This window comes from Falco cherrug, chromosome 4 (genome assembly GCF_023634085.1).
Source record: "Falco cherrug isolate bFalChe1 chromosome 4, bFalChe1.pri, whole genome shotgun sequence".
Lineage (NCBI taxonomy): Eukaryota > Metazoa > Chordata > Aves > Falconiformes > Falconidae > Falco > Falco cherrug.
The window spans coordinates 4738748-4761126 of NC_073700.1; the positions used below are offsets into that span (position 1 = coordinate 4738748).

At 40.4% G+C, this 22379-nt stretch overlaps 2 protein-coding genes across 12 annotated transcripts in view; one reads left to right on the plus strand and one right to left on the minus strand.

Annotated features, from left to right (window-relative positions):
• Nucleotides 1–21134, plus strand: part of FBLN2 (fibulin 2) — a 106343-nt gene extending 85209 nt beyond the window's left edge. For all 10 annotated transcript variants that reach the window (XM_055709974.1, XM_055709975.1, XM_055709970.1 and 7 more), the window contains 9 exons: nt 5907–6041; nt 8180–8317; nt 8640–8783; nt 12398–12526; nt 13052–13177; nt 13833–13949; nt 14770–14898; nt 19037–19160; nt 20187–21134. In XM_055709974.1, coding sequence (XP_055565949.1) covers nt 5907–6041; nt 8180–8317; nt 8640–8783; nt 12398–12526; nt 13052–13177; nt 13833–13949; nt 14770–14898; nt 19037–19160; nt 20187–20544 — 1400 coding nt within the window. In that variant the 3' untranslated portion in view covers nt 20545–21134. The remainder of the gene's footprint in view (nt 1–5906; nt 6042–8179; nt 8318–8639; nt 8784–12397; nt 12527–13051; nt 13178–13832; nt 13950–14769; nt 14899–19036; nt 19161–20186) is intronic.
• Nucleotides 1–22379, minus strand: part of LOC129736044 (relA-associated inhibitor-like) — a 410983-nt gene that overhangs the window by 137330 nt on the left and 251274 nt on the right. The window lies entirely within an intron of this gene.

Below are 22379 nucleotides of genomic sequence, written 5' to 3' on the forward strand. Positions count from 1 at the left end.
ATAGATTTGGATGAGTGCCTCACAGGTGCTCACGCTTGTTCCAGAGGCCAATTATGTGTGAACACACTGGGATTATTCTACTGTGTCAGCCACAGAGTGATCTGTGCAGAGGGCTTTATACTCAACAGGCATAGAAAATGTGTTGGTAAGATGATAGGTATAAGCCATTTACCACAGCATCATAATTCTTCATGCTCCGCAATGCATTTAAACCATTTGTGCAAAAAGGCTCTCTGGCCATCTTTGCGTATGACATTTAAATATGAGTTAGTAAAAACACATGTGCACCATTTGCTCAGCCACTTAACATCATGAGTTGTATGCCATTTGGCTTTTTCCCTAGCAGTACATTCTCAGGATACATATAACTTTGTGCAAAAGTCATAAAAGTCCATAGGTATGATGACCACAGCAGTACTGATGACTATTAAACTGACTAAGAAAACACAGCAGTTGATCCCTCTGGACAATGTCAATACTGCCAAGTCCCCAGACATCATGAAACAACAAAACTTCATAAATAGAGCTCAAGAAATCTGCATAAATCTGGGCAGTGGAAAAGATCCATTCGAAAGTGATGGAATTTTAAAATTCAGATTAGTCCTTTGTTGATTCTGGCACAAATCTCTTTGTGTAACCGTCAAAGATTCACCATAATTCTGCTGTATCGTCCTTGCTATTTAAGTTCATATAAGAAACCACTCTATTTTTACAAGTATATTTATGAGGACTTAATTTGCTTCAAAAAGATGAGGTCTGAATTTTTCTCAGGCAGGTTTAGGAGGTACCTGAGCTGCAGCAGTGCTCGGTGGAAATGCCTGGAAAAATGGAGACCTCTAGTCGTTAATGGAAGCAGCAGTGCCTGTGACTGTAATGTCATGTGTGAATACATTCACATTCTCCGTCCCTGTCTTCCTCCCTATGTTTATAACATTGTTTTTCTGACCATCACAGCTTTGGTTTTGTTTCTGTCTTTTAAAGCTCTGTGATCTCCTCTTATTAATGACCATCATATGGCATGAGGGCATGAGCAGGAAAGTTTGGACAGTGTCATAGTTTAGAGCAGAAATGTGATGTACCATCTTCTGTAATTGTCAAAATTGGATATTTTTTAAAAAAAATACTATTTTATTTTGAAATCAGAGATACTGGTAAGCATGGAAAACTAATGAAATTATCTAGTTCAAATTTAATGGCTGACAGAACACCACTGGAAGGAAGAATGCCTTTACAGACAGCATACCAGACTGTGAGGTGGAAGATGGTATTTGTAGCTGGCCACAGTCTGCATGGTGTGTTTCATGGCTTTCACAGAGCCTGCTGCATGTGCCACACTTCTGAATAGAAGGTCTGGTAAGTGAGCAGCTGAAGGAACTGCCTCACCTTGCATTCTGCTTCTGAAAATCTTGCCATTTAATCCCTTGATGTTTTGCCTGGACTGTGCAGTATGGATGTACCTGTCCTTTTTTACATCTCCCAGGAGTGTTTTGAAACTAAATTAATGCATGTTTGTTAGCAACTTTGGCGGAAGGTGCTATAGAAGATGCCAAGTGCTTCCTTTTATTCACTATTTTCCTCTCCTGTCCTCTACCCCATGACATTATAACAGAATTTTATTGTGACTGATGCAAGAGAAACCTCAGGCATTGCTAATAAAATGAAAGATACAACTCTCATTTGTAAAGCTAGAAGATCCTCTTCTCCCTCACTAAATAACAAACCTCTGTATTTCTGTAATGTAAGTCAGGTTTTTACAGGTGTCCTTGTAAATAATCTAGAAAACTTTAAAGTTTCTCTTTCTTTTTTGATAGATATACCCTGTGCGCTCTGTACTCTTATACAGCTCTGCTCTGTGTGGTGCCTGGAGAACTTTGCTGTATTTCACATTTTTCCTACTTTTCTAGTCAGAGGAAAGCCACAAGCATACTGTGGTTTCTGTTTTGTTCAACTGCCTCATTGCAGCCGTATTTGCCTAAGGTATCCTTTTCCAGCTTAACTGCTTGTGTGCTCCATCATGAGCTATCTCAAACGCCGTGAGGAAAGCTTTGGTAATTTGTTTGCAAGTTATTGTTTTAATGATGTTACTCTTTGCATATTTTAGGGATGGGAGGAACAATCTTTGCACAGCAACCAAACAGCTGATAACCTTTTATCTGTTGAATTTCCTTTAGTCAAACTGTGGAAAATTATCATTCCAGGTGCATTCAAGAGCAGATATCCAGAATTCCTGGAAGCCAACCATGCACAATGAAGAGTCACCAGCTGTTTAAATAGCTTGCACACACCAGCTTTGTATAACTTTGTGAACAGATATTAAAATGTCTAGGCTTGAAAACTCCATGTTCTCCAGAGATAAGAGCCAGGTTGGAGGTTTTTAATGTGGATTGCTTTTCCTGGTGACTTTCAGGCAAAGTCATTACCACCACCCACATGCACACTGATGGGGGAATGCTTTGCTACTTTCTTTGCTACTCTCATCTACATTTTCCCTCCTGCCAGGGTGAGCCATAAGTGGTCATTTTATTGCTGAACCATAGGGACTGTGTGTGAGCATGAGATGGATGGTTGAAAAATAACAACAGGTCTAAATTAAACAGATGTATTCCATGAAACAAATTGAGCTGAAGTAATTTGGAGAGAAAAAAAACCCATGAGAAACGACAGATGCAGAGGAAAAAAAAGTTTGTATTTCACATTTTTATAAAACATGTATAAAGATTATTTTTTAATGTTGAAGTACGTATTGGAAAAAAATAGTACTAGGTAAATGTTGATATTTCTTTGCAAAAATGTCAACTTCTTAGATACAACAGATATGCTCAGGGGTCACATATATGTTGCTGTTTTCAACAATTCCAGGGAAAGAAGAGCTATTACACAATTACATTTCATTTTGGTTTTTACTGACATAAAGTGAGTAATGTTGTTGCCACACACATAGACCTAGTAGATTTCTCAAAAATGAACTGCGTGACTTTTTTTTTAATGTATTACTGGATTATTTTTCCTCTTATTCCTGTTTTTTTTTTTTTTTAAATATAATCTTGCCCTACCTCAGAACCATAATTGTGTTGTATGAAGACTACAGCTGGTCTGATGTTGGGAATTAACTTTGTTTCAAAGTGAAAACATAACTCATGTTTTTCCTAGTGCTCTGTCAAGCATTGTACTGACTAGTTCAGTTGTTTTGCAGTACTGAAGAGAGATGGGTTATGGGCACTCTTGATTTTATGGATAATGAACAGGGAAGAAAATAAGAGAGAGTGTCCTGTTTTATAAACATGTTTTCAGTCCTCACTCCCCTCTACCTTGTGCCATAATGGTAGAGCAAAATGACACTAGGTGCAGCCTGGGCTGAAGAGAGCCAGCACAGGAGAGCTCGTGTGCTGCCCCAGCACAGACTGGGACCATGTTCCCAACAGTGCCTTCTCCCACCTCACGCTCATGCTGAGGGACACTGTTCTGTGATGTCATGGACAGATGAGAAAGATGCTGCAAGTCTTCTGAGATCTCATTCTGGGGCATGACCATTTAGAAAAAGGAACAAAAAAGGGCATGCCTGTTTAATAAAATGAAAAAGGAACTTTGGTGGGCTGGCAACTGGCCTGATACCAGAGATGGAGGAAAGAGTGGAGCTTTGCATACTGCATGGCTAATAGTTTAAGGCTCCCATCTCAGCCCAAGCCACAATCATTAGGCTTTAGAGATCATCAGTGTGTCACTTGTGCACAAAACTTTCATTGAAAGCAGAAATTCAGTACATAAGCTTCCAGTTTCCATAATTTTAATTTCCTCAAATGCATTCCGGCCGGTTCTGCTTATTTGCACGAGTACTTAGAAATTTGAAAATTGAATCAAAAAAGATAAACAAAACATGAAATTATATTAGATTTCTTTTTCTCTTGGAAATCTGAACCTTCTTTTTACCTATTTACACCTGCTAATCAGGTGGAATGCTTCCCACTTTATTTGGGTAGTATTTCAGACAAACATGCTTTCCTCCCAGTGGCTCTTCTGACATCGTGCTGAACTGACTTCAGTTCATATGATGCAGTGTAGTGCTGATGATTTGTTTATATGAGAAGGCTTTTTGTGGTTTGCAAGAAAAGATAATTGGAGATCTGTTGTATAGCTAGTAGAAAGTCTTGCCCTGGTTTGGATACTGTTAAGTGGCTATCCAGAACCATTTTTCTCTAAAATAAAAAAAAAATAAAAGATCTCAAATTTATTTAAGAACTAAGTGTAGATAGGTGGGAGAGGTCTACCACAGCAGTTCATATTCTTCTCTCAGCATTGGGAGGGGGGCTTCAGTTTTGGGTATGGTCACTCCCACTCCCCCGAGACCACATATGAGAATTTTGCTCCTTACTTTTCATTTTGGTGTGTAGGAACTGGGAAACTGTACCAGCATTAGGAGGACATAACCCTGTAAAATCTTTGGAGTAGTCAAATACCTGCCACTCCGTGGAAGTACTGCAACATCATGTGGGACAGGCAGAAGGATATCCAGCTGGTGGTAGTGACCTTGCTGAGGATTAATCAGCTGGCTTTGGAAAGCGAGTACGCAGCATGTGAAGAATAGCAACAAAAGGAAAACACAAATAATAAGTGAAATGGCAACAAGCTAACATACTGGTCTTGCACAACTTGGCACACATCACCAGCTAGCTGACTTCAGCAGGAACCGAAATTCCTTGGTGCTTGGTCCTCATCTACTTGGTAGAAAACAAACTGACACGTTTTCTAAGGCAAAAAGCTTTTAAAATGGCTTTTTTTGTTTTCATGCTCCACAAGGGGAAGTATATCTGGTGGTGTACTTCATTGAGGAAGAGGTCCTACAGCCAAAATGGAAATCTGATTTAAACAATACTTGCTATATTGTTTAGTATGAAAACAGTTTCATGCTCAGAGAAGCCTGATGATTCGTAATGGTTCTGGTCACATTTGGCTTTTGTTAGTTCTAGAAATACTTCTTTGCTTTATATAGAACAGTGAACGTGTAAGATTTTGTGGAGAATGGCAAGTTTCTCTTCCCAGTCTCTACCCCTTTTTGTGGTTTATAAGTATCTGCTCATCATGCTATTCCTAGCTTTCACTATTAAAATAAGCAAAGCATGAATTTGAGATTATTTCATCCATGCCTATCAAAATGTATCATTTTAAAGGCGTGGCGTATTCCTTTCCAAATTGGAAATACATTCCAACGTATTCCAATGCATTCTGCAATCTTGTTATTGAAGTGATTTTTAAAAAATAACTTTTCTACTACTCCACCTGCTGAAATCAGATCTCTTTAAAGATTTAAATGTGAATTTACAGACTTGATTGAGCCTTCAGGATCCCTCTCTCCATATTTTCTTGTGTATCCAGCTCTAATAACGCATTCCTTAGGAAATGAGTGATGCCACATTCGGCGAGGCAGGCAGTTTCAGTACCAATCTCTTGTAACGGTTCCACACCAGCAGCTCCTGCCTATCTGGCATGAAGCAGCAGGACTGATGTATTGGCTGAGATATGAAAAGCTGGTAATGAGCAATAAGCATTAATCACTTCTCATTCAGTTGTCCAGGAGGTTTCTGTCAGTAAACCAGAAGCTGGTTATCGATTCTCTGCTCACCCTGCATTTAATCCATTCTGTCCATCCCTTGTCCTCAGTGCCTGCGCCATCATTCGGGAAGAGGGGAGAAGGAGATCTCCCTGCGATTTGTGTCTCTTGAGTTACTCTGTGTTAACAAAAGATCCTGGAATAAAAAAAGTCTTGCATCAGAACACTGTAGCAAAGCCTATATAGACTGTCTTTTGGAAGAAATGGTTTCACTTGAGCTTTTGACTCCTTCCAAAAGTGCAGGAAGAGGCAGATCACTTGATAAATATGTGGCACTGAATTGTTTAACTGTTTCTCGTAGACATTAATGAATGTGTAACAGACGCGCACACCTGCCAGCGGAGAGAGCACTGTGTCAACACGATGGGTTCATTCAAATGTCTCCAGGAACTGAGCTGTCAGCCAGGTTATGAACTTAAGGATGGAGAATGTGTTGGTAAGACAAGTGTTTTTCAGTTGATGCAATTGCTGTTACGAAAAAGGAAAAGGGTTGCAAACCTTTTTATTGTTACTGGTCTGTGATACCAGGGTTGTGACTAAAAAAGGCTTATCATCATGGAGATGTTTGGCTTCATAGACTCCTTCTGAACATTTTCTTACTTGAAATAGTTTCCAGCAATAACAATAAATTATTTGAAAACTGCATGAAACCTTATGAATTAGGATTTACCCTGTTTTTAAAGCATTAGAGGGAGATCTCACTGATGGAGGAATCCCCATTATGCTCCTCTGCCTAGCTCTGCTTTTCTCTGAAGGGACTGATACTGTTTGGTGTTGAACACTGCCTCAGCCTGGTCCTTCCTGTGTTTAAGAGGTCTGTCTGCATTTATTTACATTTGGAATGGTCATGGGGTTAAGAAGTTATTCTCCATCTCCCCCTTCTTGGTCTCTGTAGAGGTTTAACGGAGAAGCTAACATCAGTGGTCGTAGCACAGCAGAAGTTGCTCTGTAGCACAGGAGCATGCAAGAGACATATGGACCCTGCCTTCCAGGGCAGAAGTCAGAGTTATTTACTCCTAATTTTTGCACAAAGAGTTTCCCGACAGCTGGAGTAAGAGATGCCTAAGGAAAGAACTTAGCTCTTGACATACAACATAAGTTACAAAATAAAAATGATCAGAAATCTCGCTTTATATACAGCTGCCATAAGTAGTTTTACTTGAGTTGGTTTACTTAAAGAGGCTGTTTGTGAATGTCTCGTTCTGTTGTCTGACTCTGTAGCATTTCTAACATTTATTGCTAATCTGGATGGCTTTCTAGTCTATATATTATAACAGACTAAAGTTTACAAATGTTTTTAATTTGTTTTAAACTAGCCTTTAAATTAATGACTTATAAGAAAGACTAAAGTTTCAGGACTATGTGTAAAATTGCCTGTGGATAACTATTGAATTTGCAGAAGTTTATGAAATCCTCAGTTCCACATTTTTGTGTTAGTCTGTAAATGTGATAGGAAGACTACTAATATAGTACCTTCTGTGAGACTTCCGATGTTCCCCTGTGACCTTAACATTTATCTGAGGAGTTAGAACAGAAAGAGAAATGCCAGCAGTTCTCCCATTGTCTGCCTGGAGGAGCAGGGTCTCCTCAGCTGTGGAGTTTCCTCCGTTTGTCTTTACCTTCTAGTAAAGATGTTCATCATAGGGAGTGTTCTCAGGAGCCAGTGTATGTTAAGGCAGCATTTGAAAATATTGAACGGAATTGAATTTCAAACATGTTTATAACTGAAGTCTGTTCCTAGGTGGGTTTTCTTCAACTGGAAAATGTTAGCAATGCCACTGTACCAGCTGATACCTGCAGTTACTCAACACATATCAGTTGCATGTAAATTTCTAAGTTTGAAAACTGCAGGAAGGGTTTTCAATGTGCCTAGAAAGCAAGCATTAAGTTGGTGAACATAATTTGATAAATAATTTCATATACATAAAAAAAAAAAAAAAGCTGTGTTGAGCTCTGGCTGCAAAGTAGGAAAAAAAAGCAAAACTTGTTACTAATATTACTACCTCTCATTCAGATTTTTTTCAGAATAATTTTCAGAGTTGGGTAAGTGTTTGTTCTGTGTATGTAAGTACATATATATATATATACACACACACGTGCCTGTGTACATAGTGAAATCCTATCCCTGTTCAAATGAGGTGCCCCAATAGTATCAAATTCAGTGGAGGCAGGTTTCTACCTAGAATCCCTGAGATATACAAGGAATAAGAGACCATTTTGCTTTTGGAAGAGTGTGGTACACATTTTATTGTGTGTTGGTTATTCCTGGTTGTAATTTGGGTCTTTATGTCTTTAAAACTGCAGATATTCCAGTATTTGTGATGTACAAGGGACGCTGTGAAAAAAGCAGTAGGGACCTAAATCAAATTTGCTGCAGGACCTAACAAATTCTGAAGCCTGTGCTGAAGTGGATGTCCAAGAGACCCCTAAGCATCAGATTTCCCATAGTCAACACTGGATGTCTGGTTTAAATAATGCTTCCTAACTTCCTTTCTGAGGAGTTAACTCGTCGTGAAGGCTACTGAAAATTACAGCTTGACTAGTCACAATTTGGTGTTTTGATCTGATTTGCAGATATTGATGAATGCGAGAGAGGAAGTCATAGTTGCAAAGTAAACTTCATTTGTCAGAATACGGAAGGATCATTCTACTGCGAGTCAAAGCAGCGCTGCATGGATGGGTTTTTACAAGACCCTGAGGGAAACTGTGTTGGTAAGTGTGATCAGCAATATTTTTGTAATATGTGCAGCAGCACTGGCCAACTCCTGTTCCTTTTAGCCTGTCCAAGGGGTGTGTATTGACCACATGCAGTTTTCTTCAAATCCTGCTGTGAATTTAATTTAAACATTGCTGTCCTTTTAAAGATATGCACGCTTGCATATTGAATTTGAACATGTTACCACAGCAGACCTTCATCAGCCTTATCTTTGTGGCACAAGAAATTGAAATGAAGGAAAGAAGTGACAGCTGGAAGAAAACAGACCAGAAAGGTTAAATAGCTTCTGTGACTATTCTAATTCATTTTCTTCACCAGATATTAATGAATGCACATCTCTCCCTGAGCCATGTAAACCAGGATTCAACTGCATAAATACCGTTGGGTCTTACACCTGCCAGAGGAACATGCTGACATGCAGCAGAGGCTACCACTCCAATGAGGAGGGGACCCGATGCATCGGTAAGGTCAGACTCCAGTGTCCAGGCAGGTGCCCTCTCAGAGGAAAAAGTACATTTCAGTTCCAAAAAGAGGGTTTGAGTTACTGCCAGATTCCTAAATGGATTTGAGGAACGGGAATTTGCTGTCCAAGCAGTGCAATGATTTGTTTGGACTACAGGATTCTGCACTGATGTCTGACTGCTGCACGGAGGTATGCCGGGTGGCGCCGGTTTCGACTGCATATGGGATTTGCTGTCTTCCATTCTGGAGTGAATATTATTTAGTTCGTTTTTAAACTCCTGCTGTCAGTCAACACCATGATCCTTTGCTATTTTTTTTTTACAGTATCCCACTGTAAGTGATATGATCTGAAGCCATGGGATGCGGCAAATGAGAAACGCTGCGTTTGTGGACTCACAAGAGCAGTACTAAGTGGATGCTCTTTGTAGCACCACTTTGTAGCAAATGGTGCTCCCCATTTGCATCCAGTTGTGTGTATGTTTAGAATAAATTCTTACTTTCTTTGTGGAAAGAATGAAATATTCATGTAGGCTGGCACACAGCTTGATACTGATTTGTATTTGTTCCAATGTGTTTATGGAGTTACTGACTCAGAGTAGCAGATTTCATCACTTATTAGCATTTGTTCTGTAAATGAGCACAGTAGGCACAAAGGAACTGAAAGCTTGGTCCTGGGTGCCCAAGGCAAGGCTGGCTATGTGTTTTTTAACACCCTACGTGCTGTTACATGAGGTAGGAAATCCTAAAACAACAGCAGGGGAAAAATAAAAAAATGACAAATCAGCATTTTGGTTAGTGATGATATCCTAATGATTTCTACTTGTGCTCCCTTTAAATAAAAGGAAGGATGAAAAATAAACACAATGTGCGATGTTACAGGTGGGTGGAAGCCATACTGGCAGCTATTAATTTGGTTGTGACTGGCAACTTGTGAAAAACAGTGGTATAGACAGACCCCATTTCCACAGAAATTTCTGCATTCTCCTTTTTGCTCTTCATTAGGCTCTGTCTTCCTTCCCAATTTTACGTCCAGGACTACCCTGACCATGTAGAAGGTGACTGGCCAGTCAGAAGGTGAGGAAGATTTGGAAGCAGCAGAAGACGGGGGACAGTTTATGCCTATAAATGAGGACATTTAGAAGGCTTCCTAACACAGCTCTAGGAGGTTGTGTTGTGTAAATTCAGGGCAAAGTAGTGCAGTGTCATTCGCTGCCCTATTACACAGCAGCCTGAAATGCTTCAGTTGTTACAAAGGGAAGGGCCAAAAGTCCTGTATGTCTCCGTTGCTGTAAAGACCCAGTTCTTCAGCTGGTTTCGATTGGTTCTGTTTCAGCAGTCAGCTGGGATAGATGTGTTTGCACCAGGTAAAGTGTGGTGACCCTGAAATTGATTTGAGGGTTACCACCATGCCAACAGCTCCATGAATCTCATTTTTGTCGCAATTCAGCAGTCCTCACTGAGCAGCTCAGAAGTCCTGGCTGTAGTGCTAACAGTCTTCGTTTTCAAGCCCTAATCATGGCTAGGGCAAATTACGTTCTTAAATTTCAAACTGATGATTTATAGGAAGAATCCAGCTTTTTTCCCCACTTGTTCCTAAAAGAGAGTGACTGTGTGTAAATACGTGACAGAGGATGAAATTGCCATTACCAATACAGCATTGGTCTCTTTAGAGCATGATGAGATAACACAATACATTGTAATTACTGATGACACTTCGTCTCTACTTTACATGATTGACAATATTTTTAAGGAGCAGGTATAAAGAAGCTTCTCTAGTTTGATTTTGGTAAACAAATGTTTAATATTAATTGGTGATTTCTCTGTCTTTGCTCTCTGTGCTCAGTCTCCGTTTGCAGTCTCTATCTTTTGGCTGTTTTGGTTTTGGTTTTTTTATATATGGCTTTCTTTAAGTAGGCAGAGAGCATGGAGAAGAACAAAGAAAAGCATATGGTCCTAATTTCCCTTCTCTATAATAAAGACTTATTTCCTTTAAGGCATTACAATAGCTAATTCAATTCCTGATTCAGATATATTCACAGTAGTAAATACATCATCTGCAAATGTTTCTCCAGCAGAACTACACTTGTGTCGTCATCTTCTCTGTTCACAGGATTCATTTCTCCTCAAACTGTTTATACTTTCCGATTGAGTAAATGAGTTATTAAAAAATACCTCTTACATTTAACTGAAAACTACTGTAACTGGTGAAATATGGCACACTTCTGATGGTATAATGCACTAGAAATAATTAAAGTGTGAACGTGATGGAATATATAATTATGGACAAACTAATGAAATGGTCGCACACATGAATTCATTGTAAATAAAACTCCTACTTTACAAATTAGTGTCTGCATTAGAAACTTTGTTGGTTTGATGCTACATCTGATCTTAAAAGAAAGTGAGGAGGCTGTTTCAGCAGAAATCTATGAGCCCATCAGGAATTCCTTGCTTGGCAAGTGGCATTCCCTGCCTTCCCTAACCCTGGTGCCAGCAGGGACCGTGTAGGTGGGAGCCTGTGCTGAAATATTGAACAAAGTATTTGTTAGCACCTCTCATCAGGGTTGATATAATCTCCACTTTTCCAAATCCAAGTTTCTGTAACTTGCTCTCATTTCCCCGTCATTTTCTCGGCAAGTGAACGCTCTCTGGAGCATTCTCCAGTGCTGTTGTTTGATGGAGAGCTGCCCAGGAACCCTTTGAAATGTCATAGTGCTCAAATTTATGACTTCAAATAGGGCAGTATGGAGAACCTCCAGCCTTAGACTACCATCCTAATTAATATTACATGTACAGTGATTTGGGTTTTAAAAGTCGTTGAAGATGTGAGTAATAGGAAGGAAGCAGGATCTGATGGCAGAACTCAGAATACTTGAAGAAACACAAGTTTTTGAGGGTTAATCAGACTTTTTGATGCTTCTTGTCACAGATGGTAACGGGGATTTGTTAGATACTGATGAGCTATTTAGTCATGTTGCAAGTCTTGTAAATCAGCATGTATTGAAAACTCTCATCTTCATCTGAGGATTTTTAAAATGAGATTGGAAGTGATGCATGTGAGTGGAGAATCAGCTAATTTGTTGGTATTGGAATTTTGATGAGAGGCCATGAGGAACATCAAAATGTGAGTTGACTGATAAAAGAAAAAAGATCAACATAGGGAAAGAGCAAAAGGTAGATAGCAGAAGCAAGATTGAAAGGGCAACTGCAGATGAAAATAGCAATTGCTTTAATTGAAGAGATGAGCAGAATTTCTGGCTAGTTCTTGTTTTGCTTAAATTGCTTGGCGTGACTCATGTAATGGCAGAACATCAGAATAAATGTCATGGTTTGATCAAAATCAAAATATGATTACATTGCAATGCAGAATATGCTGGGAAAGCTCCACTGCAGTTACAGTTACCATTTTCACTTTTAAGATAACGTATTGCTTTTCAAATCTTTTACTTATGTAAAGCTGACTTTGAGAAGAGCACAGTGGGCCAGGGGACAACCCTAACAGTTTCTATTCCTGATATTTAATCAAGTATTTTGTGCTGCCACCCCCACCCCCTTTGTAAACATTGATTTTCAGCAAACTGTGTTTAAACTAATTGCTTTCTCTGGTTCTGCAGATGTGGATGAGTGTCAGACTGGGGTACACCGTTGTGGCGAAGGGCAGATTTGTCATAATCTTCCTGGGGCTTATCGCTGTGACTGCAAGATGGGATATCAGTACGATGCATTCAGCAGAAGCTGCATTGGTATGTAAGGCACAAGATGAGATGAAACGACTGATTGATTGAGCCTTGGACCTGAAGGCAGTATTTAGCACCATCCTAGTGTGCAGTTATTAGTTCTGCAATGCAGTGCCTCAAAAGATAATGGAATCACCTCCAAAGCAGTTGTTGTTCAGTGCGACTGGCTATTTAGAACTCTGCCACTCCATGCTGTGATTTCAGACCGGGTGTCCTTGGTTTGGTTGAGCTGGAGGTTATCAATTAAAGTCATCTGCAAAGTGCTTTCCTAGGGGTTACACTTCTACAGCTGTAGAAATTTATCTTTCTGAAGATTTCACAACTTTCTTCGTAAGAGACTATGATACAGCATTTTGTATTTTCTCACTACTGTACACCAATTAGAGCATAAAGTCAGACTGCATAAAACCTGAGGTTGCAGTGTTCCATGCTTCGCAAAACAATCTCTGACACTTTTAAAAATATCCTCCTGCATCTGGTTTGATGGTCTTTTTTCTAAGTTGATTGAATTTTTTTTTATTATGCTGGCAGACATAAACGAGTGCTGGAATTACCCTGGACGCCTGTGTCAGCACACGTGTGAGAACACCCCTGGGTCCTACCATTGCACTTGTTCTTCTGGTTTCCGCTTGTCTTATGATGGGAAGCATTGTGAAGGTACCAGACATTTTTTTCTACGGAGAAGAAATTACGGTGTGAATTAAGGGACTTTAGAGAAGTGGAGGTGAAATATAAATACAGTAAACCCATGATTTATGTGTGCTCAAATTTGCAGATATTCAGCTGAACACTCAAACTGTCAGATGAAAGCTGACAAATTTCTTCTCTTTCTTCCTTTCCCTCACATACTTTTTCCTTTCCTTCCAGATGAGAGAAAAGGAGAACGTAACAAAGAATTGGAGACTTTCATTCTTATTTTAATAAAGACGAAATTTGGTAGTGACAAAACTTGGGAAAATTTATTTTTAATTGTATAGAACCTTTGTAAATTCTCCATTACTTTTTTCAGGAAATGATTGCATATTTTTAATCAACCATAACATATAAGGTCTGAAACACGTGTTGCATGTGTATGTGTTTGCATTGGCATATATAGAAAAAAAAGTCAGGTGCAACAGACATCTCGCACTTCTTGCGTGAGAATCCCCATGCATTCTGTCTAGGGAGCAGAAGCGTCTTCCTGGGACAAATTAATCCATCCTTACTCACTGTGATGAGAAGGATCTGGTAGCTATTCTGAGAGGCAAGATATAGTGGAAGATACCATTCTGAACCATTGTGGCAATGTCTGTGGGTTTGTTTTTGGATACAGATGTGAATGAATGTGATACTAGTCCCTGCAGCCAGGAGTGTGCCAATGTTTATGGTTCCTATCAGTGTTACTGCAGGCAAGGTTTCCAGCTAGCAGAAGACGGGCATTCTTGTAAAGGTAAGGCTTGCTGCTTTGTCAGAGCAAGTTAAAGATGCGTGTACTCTTTAACAGCTGGGGCTGTCTGACTCTCAGCAGCACCTAGTGCTGCAGGTGATGGCTAAGGATGATAGTGACACACTGATGCGAAAGCTGCAAAAGGGAACTCTACCAGCTACTGGAAAATGCAGTTCATTTTCATGCCTCCTACTGGGGGCTGGAATACATTTATGTGACTGTGGAAATGGTGAGGTTATTGTTTCATGGGGCTAGAGATTATGATTAAAAAAATAAAAGGAAGATAAATCTATACCTCCATTACATTAATTAAAGCCTCCTCTCAGCCATGGTTGGATGAAGGCTTGCTCCTGCTTCTGCTGCTGGTGGGTGAATGAGGAGTGATCAGGATGGAGACAGGAAGGGTTTTGCCTGTTTTCTTGAAGTTACCAATAGTGGCACTTTGGAGAGTCTGCATTAAGAAATGATGCAGAAATCCACATTCTTCCTAGTGCAAGGAAGCCCCCAAAACAATCCTAGAAGAACTACAGAGGTACCAGAGAGAGTTTTTCAAACTCAGATGTGCCCAGGACTTGTACTTTTCTGAGAGTCCATACTACTTGCAACCAGCATTTTTGGGAGCAAGCATCTTGTGTGCAGCATTTCAGAAAGCACCATCAACAGTCCTAGAGCAATGGCAAACTTTCACGGTTGCATTCTTGTTTAAGAGTATATTAGAAATTCACCAGATAAAAAATTTCTTGTGTTTTTACAGTGTCCCTTTCCAGATTTCTGTTTTTCTTTTTGTCATATGTTTGTAATTGTGGTTTTTTTTTTCCCCCAGATATCGATGAGTGCACACAGAGTGCCGGCATCCTTTGTACTTTCCGCTGCGTCAATGTTCCTGGTAGTTATCAGTGTGCTTGTCCTGAGCAGGGATATACCATGGCAGCAAATGGAAGAACCTGTCGAGGTAACGAGAAGTTTAGGAACTGAAACTTTAATTATGAAACTTTAATCCTTGAAATTATCTAAACCATTACAGTTATTCAGTCAAGACTCCTTGTTTGATATTAGTCATTGTTAAAAAGCCAGTGTTTGACAAAGTTGCCAAATACTGGTATGTGCAGTGTCAGCTCTTTCTTTTGCTAGAAAAAAGTACTGTGGCAACTCTCCTGTCAATGTGAGCTAATTGTTTAAATGAATTCCTAAGGGAGCCCACTTCATCATTCAAATTGGAGCACGTGATTACTTGCATGAGCTGTATGTGCACCTTGGCACAGCAGTAAGTGATCCATTTTTTTAGAGGTGCCAGATGCAGAAATCTGTGGCTTCATTATGAGATGCACTTTCCTGCCCCAGAAAACTGAGAGTGAATGTAGGAGCTGTAATGTGGACTTGGACATCCAGAAGTCTGCCACCTAAGTTTAATTATGTTGGTGTTAGTAGATGTTAGTGTAAATGATTTATATCCTACACACACACACACACCCTTTTTCTCCAGAATCATAGAAGTGTCTTCTGGGTGTCTGGTGGTTTTCATCTGCTGCACAGCTGTCTGTTTTTGAGGTAAAACTCCCCCATTTCCAAAAGATGCACTGACTGTATAATGATGATTGAAGATCTCGTTACCTTTATGTACTCTACATGCGTTCCTGCAGTCGGTTACACTAACTACCAGGTATTTCCTGCCTTTAGTTTTTCAGGAGCCCTTCACATAACTTTTGGTTACCTATCTCCTGTGCTTAAGTTCTCTTCTCCGTGGTACTGGCAGTGACTTTACACTTTGTATGTCATGAACGGCATGACCGTACTTGGTCCTGACTTTGGAGCAGGGAAACAGGCTAAATGATGCTTAAAATCTTTCTTAAAGATTTTAAAAGTTGGGAGTTTTTTAAAATGTGGTTTTCGGTATGAATGCCATTATATCCATGTGCACTTAAATTCTTACATAAAACTCACCTTTAGAAAACTGCAGCTATAACTCTCCTCAGACTTTTTTTTTTCCTGCTAATTATTTTTCTGCCTGTTAGTTGCCATCTCTGTCAGATTTGAGCTGAGGACATTTTCCAGAGTTAACAGCGTGAGCCACTTCGTTAACTGGCCAGCACAGCTCTCCCAAGGCAGAGGCACCCAGCACGCTCCAGGTGCTGGAGGTGGAGGAGGACAGTTTGCCACACAGACCTATGGATCACACTTGCGGTGTTTGCGTGGTGTGAAATCCTCCGTGCACGCTCACCCTGAGGGGAGAGGGTTCCAGTTATATAGACTAGCCTTGCTAAGTGAGCGAGCTGTACAGTGACACTTGGAAAGGCTTTTCAGAGTGCCTGTGCCACCTGGTACGTGCAGCCTCCTTAAAGGGCGCCGTTGGTCTACTGGCAGAACTTAGCACGTGTGGCAGCTCTGCGTGTGGCTGGGCAGGCTGGCGTTTGGTCACGCACTAGGAGTAGCCCCCAAGTACGTGCCCTTTTTTTGAGCTCTGCAAGTTTATAGTTACAAGTTTGGGAAGGCTTATATACGGAGGTGTCTCTGAAGACGTGGTCAGAAGAGCAGTCTGAATTGATGCCAGCTGCACTAAACTTGAGAAGATTCTGTTGGTTTCTACCAGCTAGAGATCTGGCGCTGGTTGCTCGTCATCTGACCAGCTCTTAAGAGTTACTGGTGGTACATTCTTTGTACCTTTTTTTTTTCCAAACAGATGAGTTGTATCTCATGTAATAGCATCTCAACATATGGATCTTTTTGGAGAAACTGCCTATGGTATTTTGCAGCACAGCCAAACTGGTGAAGTGAGTGCTTTCATGACAATGATTGCAATATGGAAGAAATTCTCTTTTCACCTAGGGGCACTTCTGAGAATCAGCAAGGGATTTAATTTACTTTGATTCTCTCCTACTTCCTATTGTATACTTTTCTTTGCAAGACTTCTAAACCAGTCAGTTCAGTGTATGAAATCAGTTCTCATCCCAGGGGAATGGAGGGAGGGGGAGGTTACAGTTTTCCTCTAAGAGTCTCCCTCTTCTGTGACAATTGGCAGAACTGCAGAGCCCTACATAGTCCACATGGTTTGTCTGTTAGCGTTTATTTCATTTTAAAGCCTCCGTGCGTTGTCTAGACATTTGGGAGTACACAATGTGACTGTGAGAGCTTTGCCAATATTTTCTGTTCAGGCTGGATCCTTGTTATTGCATCTGGTTTTCAGCATTTTAAGGCCCACGGCTTGTGCGTACATATTATTTAGGTAACCACGTCTAGGTTCTAGGCCATAAAGTGTCTTTGAGCTTTAAATGTTCTTTTATGTCTTCTGCAACATTACTTCTCATTACGGGAAGATATTTATATTTAACTTATATTTCCAAAAATGTGCACCTCGTTCTAAAGTGTTGTTCTTAAGTTCCCATATGCCATAACAGTCTGGTAGAGCTTACATCTCCTTTATTATGCAGCTGTATAGAACTGGCTACTTTGCTTTGTATTTGCCCCCTGCTTTAATCTAGAGCAACCTGCATGCATAGAGAAATTCTTCTTCTGACATAGCCCAGCTTTCTCAGTTCTCAGGAAGTCAGGGAGAAGGTCCTGTTGGCTTTTAAGATGGGTTCTTTTATTCTGATGGGATTTGTTTATTCCTGAGGGACAGCTTTTGTCACAATAGGCTGTGAATGGCTCACGTGTAGGCAGCAGTAGGGTATCCCTCCACCCGTGTGTGCTTGCTCTGGGGAGGGGAAGGCCCTTTGCAGACTGGGTGACGGGGCAACGTTTGTTTGCTTGCGATATGTGGACATTTTACAGCCTTGTCCATGAAGAGGGAGCCGTTGTGATCACAAATAGTGTAAGAAGTGTGTGAGCAATTTATAGCAGTGGCCACCTTTCATCAGGGACTGACCCTTGTACTCCAGTGCTTGCATGCAGTGTCTACACCGTACAGAAATCTGTGCACATGCTCTGCTGTTTGAAACCAGTTAGGTGCTTCCCACAGCAATTGAGCTTATCGTGTGTGCACTGTGCTCACGTGCTGAACCGTGCTTGTTTAGAAACACCTTGCTGTGAGCATGAAACTGTGCTTCAGGGAGTACCTTTGGCCTGTGGAGCTGTAAAAACTGGCCCATCCATTTCAGAAAACTATTTTAAAACTGTTTTCAATCAGAACAGCTGTGGAAAGCTTACACAGCAGCTGTGGGCGTGGGCAGGTTGGCTGGTCTGAGAATTTAGGGTTCCACTGCCTTATACTACTGGTATCTAGTTAGTTTATTCTGGTTCCTTTCAACCTGGTTTATAGTATCACTTACAACACATCTCTGACACCTCAGGAGCGAGGGACAATATGGCAACACTAGCGATTCTGTCTAGATGTTCAAGTCTGGTTTGAACCAAACATGTTCATGTTTGGTTTCTATTGCAGTGGGAAGTAGTAAGACAGGAGGGTCTTGGGTTTTGAGAAATTATTTTCCCTCCCATGTTTATTCTCCCCTGAAGTTAAACCCAGTGTTGTACCAGATGTGTTTGGAGTGAGGATAGCTGGATTCACAGGGGTGTGCCAATGTTTGCAAAGTACAGGTAAAGAAAGAAACTCCTCCCATGGTAGAAGGCCCTGGCCATGTGCTGGGTGGCTGCAACTGGCCACACTTTCTGCCAGGTAGGGGAAGGACTACTACACAGCATCACAAACTGCTTGTAGGGAAGAGTGGGATCCCTTGTCCATTGCACACACTGCTGAGTGGTACTGTCATCTCTTTTTAACTGATAATGTCAAGGAAGGAAATTTTTTTCCATAGAAGGCATATGAACTTTAGCAGAATAGGAATCAATGTGATTTACCCCGTCACTCCAAATGCCAACCAGTGTCTGTCCATGCACAGAGATGAACCTGACGCACCTCACCTGAATGTGCATTTCACACCCTGTGCGTTTCCTCCAGGGTTCTCGCAGTCCTAGTCTGCAGACAGCAGGCACAGGTACTGAAGAGGTAACTCTCAGCTTGCAGAGCCAGACCCACAGACTGCTCTTGCTTCTTATGCACACAGCGTCTCATAAGCATGTTACAGTCCATAAATTGTGATTACTTCTTATTTTTGAACTTAGCATGTCTTTTTCCTTGTGTTTCTTCTTATTAGATATTGATGAATGTGCAATAGGAACCCATAACTGTTCCACTGCAGAGACTTGCTATAACATCCAGGGCAGTTTCCGCTGCCTGTCCTTCGAGTGCCCTTCCAACTACAGAAAAGTTTCTGACATGTAAGTATTACCATCACAATAAAGCCAGCAGCCTAGTCCAGTGGCTGTGGATGTTGCGTAGTGCTTCTGTCTGTGGGCAGATGTAAATACTCAGGGCTCTAAGATGCTTCAGTACCTGGAGCACATACTCCTCCATCTAGATTTTCTGTCCATTTTTGCCCCTTCCTTCTTCCAAGCCCTAGAAGCGCCGCTTTGCCCCCCAACTGCTGCTATAACAGCAGTCATCAGAGCTTGCAGCTGTACTTGCTGCAGCTCTTAAAGGGCTCTGTTTATAATTAATTTTTTTTTAAAAATAGATCTTATTGCAGTAGCTGCCTGCCTGCTCCATGCACCACTTTTGCAGTGGTTTGGGGGCTCCCTGTTTAATAATCAGATTGCGGTTCCTTGGAGAGTGTTGAAACATTGAAGGGGAGCAGGATCGTGAGCTTGCCAGGCTTCACGGTTCTGGGAACGGCACAGCCCCACTGCTCCCAGCTCCCCAGCAGCTGAGGCTTGGGAGCCCCAGAATCTCCGACCCTTTTCCTGCCTCAGTGGCTGCCAGCGCTTTGGGAAACCATATTCAGTTGCCATATGTAGTTGGATTTAAGTTAGACTTAAAACGTACTTCTCCTGCCGTATAGAACTGTGCAGCTTTGCAGGATGAGAAGCTTGTCTCCTATTAGCTGCCTTTTAAAGTGCTTTTGTTCTTGTTTTCCTGGAGTACTGTCCTAGGCTTGTGCTGTTGGTGATGGATCACAGACTCCTCTTCCAAGCTCTGTGCTTGCAACATGACTCTGGCTCTTTCCTTGTTGTGGAGCTTCCCAACACAGCTCCCCATGTCCATGATGTTTTTCTTACACTGTTGTACACTGATGTATATATTGTTTACAAATGCTTTATGGGTACTGTAAAAGCAGAACAAGCAGCTGATAATTACACAGCTGAAGTTTGGGAGTCATGTTTGTCTGATATTCTGCAATACTCTGAAATATGTGTTTTACCTGATATTACATGGACACTGAACGTGTTTCATTTCTCATCTCTTAGGAGGTGTGAACGAATCAGTTGTTTTAATTATCTGGACTGCCAAAATACCCCGGTGCGCATTACCTATTACCAGCTGAACTTCCAGACCAATATCGTGGTCCCAGCTCATATTTTCCGTATTGGACCATCACCTGCCTATGCTGGAGACAACATAATCCTTACTATCAACAAGGGAAATGAAGAAAACTACTTCAGCACTCGAAGGCTGAACTCGTACACGGGCATTGTCTATCTTCAGCGACAAGTGAAAGAGCCTAAAGACTTTTTGTTAGATGTTGAAATGAAACTGTGGCGTCAGGGAACATACACTACTTTTCTTGCCAAAATTTACATTTTCATCACAGCTCATGCATACTGAAGCATGTATTGACATTGGATTTTATTGGTGCTATGCTCTTTAACTGTTCTACCAAAGCTTAATACAGTTGAACTGGCATTTAGTGTATCTAGCCTTTATATTATTTTTCTATCATTGCTTTAAACTTTTTTATTGGTTGTGTAAATTAAGTTAATTTTTATCTTGTTTTGTTTTGTTTACTTACGAAATTCTTTACATCATCATTTGACAATGAACGAAGGAAGGGTTAGAAAGGCAGTACATACATTGTGTTAAATGCTGGAACCTTTTCTTAGAAATTATTTTTAGGTTTAGTCACATCTGCAGGGTATTGCACTAGAGGGGAAAGATATTCACTTGGGAGTATTGGGTTTTGCCACTAAAGGAAAAACCTTGAACAATTTCTCTTTATTACACAAACTTATGGTTTGGCTTAGCCACTGACTTTGCTGCGATTTCTCTGTGTCGAGATGCTGTGTCAAAGGCTGTACATGTACACTGACGGTTAGCTCACCTCATATTACCGGTTTATTTTCCTCCTTCCAACTTTCATAATATGTTGCCTAAAAATATATATAAATAAAAGAAAACTCCACCAGTGAAAAAACCTATGAATGAGTCTTGCTTTAGTAGGACTACTCATATGCTAAATAAGTGCAAGACCAAGGCCTTAAGAGAATGTCATGCTTTAGAGTAATAACTCACAATGCATTTATAGTAGTTGTCTTTATAGGTGCTGGGATTCCTTTCTATACAGATGCATTTTATTTAGGTAACTACAAGTGCAGATTAGATGCTTTATAATTCTTAAAGGAATGTCTGAAAGGGAACATGGAAATAATGAAATAATTAGTTACTGCTTCTTATTTAAGGCTTGGGTGTGCCACTGAGGAATCAGTTGCAATTTTTTAAATAAACAAAAAGGGGAGTTGCTTCTTTTCTTCAGGAAAATTAATTCAGTTGTGTTACTAAATGACGCAGAGGAAAATGCTAGTTAAATTGATGGTTTGTATTATGCCATTTAGAAAATAGCACAACCAAAGTTTTGAGCTCGATTTCCTCTTGTTCTACAGGAAACTGGATGAGGTCCAAAGCTGAAGGCCAGATGTGGCAAAGCATAGTATAATCGAAGTATTTGTTAGAATTTAGAAATGAATATCAGAACTTCTTTATGGCTGGTGGGTTTTTTTTTTCCTCCCCAAAAACCAAAAAAAGCTCCAGTGTTCAAATTTTCTGAGCTTCCTTTGTTCTAGCTATAATTATTCTGCACAATGTTTTAAAGGAAACACATAGCTACAATATATTGGTGTTTGCTACACTGCAGTTTAATAATCATAGAATCATAGAATACCAGGTTGGAAGGGACCTCAAGGATCATCTGGTCCAACCTGGCAAAATAATAATCTGTTCTTTTTTACAGTTGATCTTATTTTGACCAGTGTGTACACACACACAAAAAAAGGGAGAGATCAAATTTTATGGCTTTTTATGCCATAATCAACGATTTTATTATATTGTAAAACATTTGTTTGAACTGCATCTTAAAATCTTGTAATCACCTATATGGTGAGAGGAGAGATGTCCTGTATCCACTATATCCCAAGGCCAGTTTCTACCACATGAAGTCACTTCTTTAATTTGGACTTTCTTACCAGTAAAAAAGTGCAAATCTTTCTGTATCTGACATAATAAAGATCCATTACCGGGGGAAAATTATTGCTCTTCCCCAGCTGTGAAATATGGGATGCCTGTGAGTTTGCATACATCAAACTTTTCTGTTTTTTCTATAAAAATAATTTTGTAAAAGTGATCTTCTTCCATCCATCTTTTGTTTTCTGTAGTTAACAGTTTCATAA